The 7,502-nt window shown below is 30.9% G+C and overlaps 1 protein-coding gene across 3 annotated transcripts; it reads right to left on the bottom strand.

Moving 5' to 3' along the window:
* Window positions 1-2,141: 2,141 nt before the first annotated feature.
* On the bottom strand, window positions 2,142-3,930 carry LOC131063736 (CASP-like protein 2BC1). Of its 3 annotated transcripts, none has more exons than XM_057997639.2 (4): window positions 3,825-3,930; window positions 3,508-3,727; window positions 2,970-3,102; window positions 2,142-2,758 (listed from the first exon to the last, which is right to left on the bottom strand). In XM_057997639.2, exons 2-4 carry the CDS (start codon window positions 3,675-3,677, stop codon window positions 2,519-2,521), a joined length of 543 nt encoding a protein of 180 aa, XP_057853622.1. In that variant the 5' UTR covers window positions 3,678-3,727; window positions 3,825-3,930; the 3' UTR covers window positions 2,142-2,518. The 3 variants fall into 3 exon arrangements, with proteins under 3 accessions (XP_057853622.1, XP_057853623.1, XP_057853621.2); XM_057997640.2 differs by having other exon boundaries at window positions 3,830-3,927; XM_057997638.2 differs by having other exon boundaries at window positions 3,508-3,874.
* Between the last annotated feature and the right edge of the window lie 3,572 nt (window positions 3,931-7,502).

A 7,502-nucleotide genomic window follows, 5' to 3' on the forward strand; every position in this document is an offset into this window, starting at 1 on the left:
ACAAAATTTACGAGTCAATTACAAGGTGGTAATAGGGTATTCCAATCATTACCAATGTTGTAATCAGGGTGTAAACTCATAACATAAGGAAACCATCCTAATTTAAGAATGATGGTTAAGACTCGGTTACATAATGGCATGTTATCTCTTGTTAACCACCATTGGGGAAGGGTACACCTGTGAAGCTAGGTTGAGTCAATACGTGGTACCTGCGTCACTCAAAAAAATCACGAGTACCTGTACACACACACACAGATATATATATATATATATATATATACCGAAGCGCATATAAATATTCCTCAATCAGGGTCAACATCATAAACATGATTAGTACTTCAAAACATAATCATATCATTGTAAACATCATAAATAATTGAGTATGACATGTATAAGCTTGTAATATCCACATGATCAAAATAATATAACTATATCAAGGATGCATCATATGGATGTCAATACAAAAGAATGGTTATACACAATCCAATAATAACTATATAGTATTGACAATGGAAATGCGGGAGGCATTACAATTTCTCACATTTATGTCATCCCTCCACACAAGGATTGTCATCATTGTAGCCACAACGTTCACTCTAGATATGACTTACAAATCTCATGCATGCCCTTAGCATCAATGTCATGGTTGATCTTATTTGCCACATGGCCAATATTTTGCCTCTCATTAAGATTCAAGGCCTTCCTAATTAGTTTGACAAGAAGAAATTCACCTAGCTAGACTTTCCTATTACTACTATTTACACTACACATGATCAAGAAGAAAAAATAGAAAATACAATCACAAGTTAAGAGATCGTTCTTAATGACCCAAATTTCCTAAATTATTAGGGAAATATCTTAATCATGACTCTTCTCTTCCCATTAGTAAAGCTTTGGCTACTTTGTAGTGTGTCTACTTCTTTCATTCCACCCAACTTTAATGTTAGCCAATGTATTACATTTTTTTAATTAATATAGAAACTATATTTTATTCATTGTAAAAACACGCCCATGTCATAAAAGACAAAAACATGGATATACAATTTGCACCATTACAGATATATAATATATTCACTTTTATGTGGTCACCTTTGTATACAAGCCTTGATTATATTACTATATTTTTAACCATTATTATATTTTTATATTTTTTTAGTGTTCCATTAATAGATATTTCATATAACTTCACGAGTAAGAAAAAATGGTGTGATATCTTTGTCATATTTCTTATTTTTCTTCTAAAATGATTGCAATGAACATCTTATACTTGTGTATGGTAGAGTTATAAAGACCTCTAATATTAATCCAAATCCAAATTTATGTTTCATTCTTCGTGTGCTCACAAGTCAAAAACATTTAACAACCTCAATGTTGTAGTTCAATTGATTAAGCATGATTGGTGAGGGTCATAACATGTTCTTTGATTACACCATCCACCAAGGTCTATAGTCAAAGTGTGTTCTTGTAAAGATAGGGAGTCCTGATTTATAGTCAAGTATTAGTTCTATTCAACTTGATACTTAAAAATTCTAATAATTGTATTGCTTTTCTCCACCAAATAATCCAGATATACAATTAACCGAGAACATAAGGTTCCCATTGGTTTCATAGTGATCAGAGTATCATTAAGTTATTACAGTCTATGTTTTCAATTGGTTGTTTGCTCTTGTATAACAGCCTCGTCCTTGTTCTTGTTGTGGTTGTTTCCCGATGCAAAAACTCACACAATCGAATCCGGAAACAACCAAGAACAATATCTCATGGATTGTGGAAACTTGATGTCAGCCTTGTCCTTGTTTTTGTGTAGTTACAAGCTGATTGTCTCAGCTGTCTAGGATTAGTTTCAATTCTCTTTTGCAGTCCTCTCTTTTGCAGTCCTCTCTTTGGCTTCTCTCTATTTTACTGTATCAATTTATTTATTTTTGCTTCAACTTGATCAATACAAAAAAAAAATATCAAATAAATATAAAATTTGTAGAACAATTATTTATCATATCAGTAATAGTAATAATTGAAGTGTAAAATTGTCAATAATTGATTGACCATTAAACCAATTTTCCTAAACCATTTAGTAGTCAAACAAAATTCATAATGGAGCTATTATTAAATATCAAATCAGTCAGAAATATTTTTCTCACCAATAAAAATAAAACAATTAATCATATTTTTTAATGTATAAAATTGACTCAATTTTAATTGCCAGATATAGAATTTGTGCTTATACTCGTGTTTTTGACCATGAACTTACAAGTTACAATACGCCAAGAGTTTGCTTTGATAACATGTCATAGCAAATTATTGTCAATCAGTATTACACAGCACTCACATTGACATTTGTATCCATTTCTGTCTCTTACGATGGAATGTTTCTGACAGTTCTTGAACAGTACAAAACAATTTAGAAGCAATTTCAGTTTTCTGATTTTTTTGGACTGTGTATTTTACAAAACAATTCATAGCATAAAAATCTGCAACCATTTTGATCCTTCACTGGCATAACCCTACACACTTTAGGTTTTCAAGAGCTCCTAGCTTTTCTTCCATACAACCTGAAAAGATGATATGCAGACATGACAGATAAAGCCCCCATACACACTGCTGCTATTAATCCAATCACAATCCCAGCTCCAGTCTGCAAGCAAAACCTCCCAAAAAACCCACAAACTTTGATCCACTGAAGCTCAGATACCCCATTCTTTGCAAGATAAGCTGATTCTGCAGCTGATGCAGCAGCAGCAAGGCTAGCATAGGCCATGACCTGCTCACAAACACAAATTTCAGACACCCACTTACCCATTTTCTTTTTTTAATGAAAAACAGAGATCATTTAGGATCTTCACCATTCCCTAAGAATGGATAATTCTATTGTATTGTAAGTAAACTTGCTTTCAAGGTCAAATAAAGCTTACAAACAGGATTTCAAGTCTTCTACTTTTCATTGAGATTGGCATTTAAGTCAGAAGGCTTACCTGATCACAAGAAAATATCATCCAGGCCAATAGCTTGCTCAACAAAATACTCCCCTTGTACCTGACCCAAACACACCTCACGCCTTGCAGCAAAGAGTATCCTGATAGAATTCCCTCAATAATAACAAGACATCTGCAATGAACCCATTTCAGATCTGATTTCATGCCTACTTCCTCCATGATAGATTTCAAAACCCAATGAAATTTCAAGAAGTTTTCAGAGTCTATAATGATTTCATTTTTCTTTTTCTAGATTAATGATTTCACTTTTCTTTTTCTAGATTAGTTCATGTAGATTCTTTGTTTCATCATTTTAAATGAAATTCTACGATCAATCAATAGAACAGATAACAAAGAAAAGAAAATGATGAATCATAAAATTTCATTGAAAATACATTTAAAAAATCTTCATAATCTAATCCAAAAGAAGAAAAACAAACCCAATGAAACAAAATCCTAACTGAGTATTTTTCCACTGCATTAAAGAAAAGGAAAGAAAGACTTTCCCCTAAAAATCTTAATTTTGTTATCAACTCACGGGAGAGATTTCATCAGACGGAAGTCTGCAGTCATGCGAAGCCCGATAACAAGCTCATTTTCTGAAGCAACGCCCACAGTGACAGCACAGACAAGAGCCATAATCATCACAATGAAGCGCAGCAGCACTTCACTTATCCTCATAATATTTTCTAACTTATCAGTAGTCATTTTTTCACTGAAACTAGCAGGAACAAACCTATTCTCACAAAAACTCCTGCCTGCAATACAATTCCTCATTTTACTATGGAAAAACCGTTTGAAAACTTAACTATTTAATCAGTTCCTATGTTGCATGAAAACCTAAAAGAAAGAGACCTTACGGCAGTATTTGTTTCTGAGTTTTTACATCCCCAGTAATTCTTCTTAGACTGTAATTTCTAGTACGACCAAGAGTTTTTAAGTTCATTTTATGAGGATTTTGCTGGTATTTTTGATGTGGGCACCAACTAAATGTACCGTATGTCTTACAGTATGGCAATAGCCATTAATGAATGCTCAATCTGCTAATAGGTAAGAATCGAAATAAACATGTTAGGAAGAGTAGGAGAGACTTTAAGGGTCTCATAAATACAGTCGTTATCCAATTGCCATGCCAGTACAGAAAGTTCTTAAGATTACCAGACACGGTACCTATTGCATTTATGTTAAATATTAACAATAATATTGATAGGAAAAAAAATGTTTGTAAAATATTTAAGGAGATTTGTGTTTTTCATTTCTAGTCTGTATTGTGTGATATTTTTCATCATCATCATTTGAATTCATATTACAATGAGAGAAATTGTTAGAGAGCAGAAACAATCAACATTTCAGATTATACTTTTTCTCTCATCCAGATGATGGATCATGTAGTACAATCCAAAATGTCGATTATGAAAAATATCACAGTGCAAATCAAAAATGAACAACACAAACATCATGAATAGTGGAAATTACATGACTTTAATTATTTAAAGACGTATTAATTTATGTGTACTTATATATGTAATTATAATTTTTAAGGTATATAATATAAAAGATAACATATATGTAAGGAAGGATCATTTTTATAGATTATGAGTTTCTAAAAAGGTATGAATTTTTAATTAATTTTATGTATTTTTTTGAAAACATTTGTTTTAGGAGGTACAAAAGTTAAATTGATTCAAGTTAGATATCTTTGAAAGTATTCACTGTAAGGGTATTCCTTTTATTGAGTCTTTAAGGTCACATTGTAGTTCTACTCACATTAAATTTATATGCATTTAGATATATATCTAAGTATCCAATGTAAGAGTACATCCCTTTTATTTGAGTCTTTAAGGTCAAATGGTAGAATCAATTGACATCTCACATTTAATTACGCTGGCTCATACATGTATTCAGTTAGTGGTGTAAACCTCCACTACAATGAACTTGATAGGTAATTCACAACAAATCAATTAAAAGAATTTACATTTATTTTCAAATCAAACACCACTACAATGAACTTGATAGGTATTTCACAACAAATCAATCAAAAGAATTAACATATATTTTCAAATCAAACACAACCAATAAAAACATATGTACCAAAATTTATAAACAATTATTTATTGTTACTTACAATTCACATTCAACAACTATAAATTATATACAATTATACAAAGTTATACAATATATACAATTATATATGATCATATAAAATATATATTCTCATATACATATATACATATATACAAATTGTATAGTAGTTGATATTTTTCTTAACTATTTTAATAATATAAAATTTATTTTTAATGTTATAATTTACACTTGATATATTTTCACTATTGTGATTATTAAAGGGTTTCAATTTTGTGATTATTAGTAAAATATGATTAAGCAATGGTTGCAACAACAACAAATTTTATTTTATTTTATTTTATTTTTTTAATATATTTATAATTATAGACATGATATTGTGACAATCCATTTTAAATGGTTTTATTTTATTTTATTTTTAAACTATATAAGAACTTGTGGAATTTTACATATAAAATTGTTTATAAATTTTGCTAATATACATACATACACAACTCTATATTGAGAGATATGTAGTAGCATATTTGAATATATAATTCCATGCAAGTGATCATTACAAAATAAAAAAATTTATTTGTATCTTTGTATATACAATTGTATACACTATTTATATTTGCATAAATATATTTCTATATATTTCTACATGTATTAAATCATGTAAAAAATATAGCAAAAATAAATACAAAACTTGCAAATATATCTAGTACAAATTTTAAGACAATAAATAAGTGAAGCTTATAATACTTTAGAAAAAGCTAGAAAAATATCAATTATTATAGAATTAAATATATACATATATTTAATTAAATTTTTACCTATAGAGTGATATATAAGTTTTTGTAGCCATTGAAATCTATGCTCTCCCATGTTTTGGGGACAAGGAAGGAAAGATGTGTCTATGAGGATAATTTAGGGCCATTTTTTAGGGGACAATAGGGGATAGGTATTAAAAAATGGGAATTTTTTTTAAATATAGAAAATTCTCAAATATTCATATAATGGCATTGATAAAGTATTCATCATAGATATTATAGAAGCTTAATACATAACATTCGACTTGAAATCATGGAAAGAAATTTTCTATAATTGGTTGTTGGTGGTAAACTTAAAGGTGACAAAGCTACATCCACCATTCCTCCTTCAGTTCTCAAGTAGTTTGTAGATGATACCATCTTGTTTGGAACTGCCTCAATGGTGGAAGCTAAAAGCTGGAAAAAATACTTACAAAATTATGCCGTGGTCTTTGGTTAGTACACTAATTATGAAAAAAGGTAGTATTTACTTGTTTAATATTGCAAAATGCCTGAAAAGGAAATTCTAAAGTATTTTGGGTTGTCAAGACCTATCCCACCCTTCTTGGGATGTATTTGGGGCTTCCCCTTATTGTTAAGGAGTTCACCCCTACTTTCTAGAACTCTATCTTGGAAAGACTACAAAAGCAGTTGGTAGGGTGGAAAGGTAAGATGCTCAACAATGCAAACAAATTACAATTGCTTGTGATCTCCCTCCAAGGCATACTATTTAATTCCTCTCCTTATTCAAAATCCCTTTGAATTTGGCAAATAAAATTGATAAAATACAAAGGAACTTCCTGTGGACTGGGAATGAGGAAAAGAAAAGATTTTCCATGGTAAGCTAGGATAAAAATTTGTCTCCCAAAGGTTTAAGCAGGGTTAGGAATAAGGAAAATCAACCACCTCAACAAAGCCATGATGGCAAAGTTTGGTTGGCATCTCACCTTAGACAACAGAGACTAGGGATCTATTTTGAGTTCTAAGTACCTTAATCATTAAATATTCTATAGGGCGTTGTCTGAATTCAGCTTCCCAAGTGGTTTTGAAGATAGAATTTGGAATAATATCCTAAAGACCTACAAATTAATCTCAATGGGTCTCAAATGGCGGGTGGGAAATGGTTGTCTTATTTGTTTTTGGGAGGATAAATGCTTAATTGATCAACCTCTTGCTATACCTCCCATCTACAAGGATCTCCAGGTGCAAGTTGAAGGTTTTTTTGGTCCCTTCATCTCGAATTACCTCTCAAATAATAGCTACTAGAAGGATGTTACAATGTGTTCTCAAAACTAGGTTCATCTTGTTTAGATAGCCACTACATTGCAAGAAGAGATCCAACTAACTAAAATCCCCCTCTTCCACAGGAAAGACAAATTTGCTTGGACTATGAATCCAAAAGTAAATTTATTTGTGAAATCGTCTTACAATATGTTGTTGAAGGATGACAACAATGATGGTTTCTAGAGAAAAGTCTAGAATCCTCAACTTCTCCCAATGATTAATTTATTTTGGTGGATTATTATGCACAATAAAATATTAACTCAAGATAATCTCATCAAGCAAGGTTTCTAGCTCCCTAACCGATGTGTCCTTCATAAGTAGGAGGATGAAATGATCCCCCACATCCTTCTTCACTGCAACTTTGCTCACCAGGTTT

The sequence above is a fragment of the Cryptomeria japonica genome, chromosome 5 (assembly GCF_030272615.1).
Source record: "Cryptomeria japonica chromosome 5, Sugi_1.0, whole genome shotgun sequence".
Classification (NCBI taxonomy): Eukaryota; Viridiplantae; Streptophyta; class Pinopsida; order Cupressales; family Cupressaceae; genus Cryptomeria; species Cryptomeria japonica.

Excerpts from the sequence above, each read along its gene's own strand:
- LOC131063736 (XM_057997638.2), bottom strand. The coding sequence starts at position 3,746 with ATGAGGAATTGTATTGCAGGCAGGAGTTTTTGTGAGAATAGGTTTGTT. Across the intron at positions 3,103-3,507 it reads CGTCTGATGAAATCTCTCCC|ATGTCTTGTTATTATTGAGG; the intron begins GTGAGTTGATAA and ends GGTTCATTGCAG. Across the intron at positions 2,759-2,969 it reads TGATATTTTCTTGTGATCAG|GTCATGGCCTATGCTAGCCT; the intron begins GTAAGCCTTCTG and ends GTTTGTGAGCAG.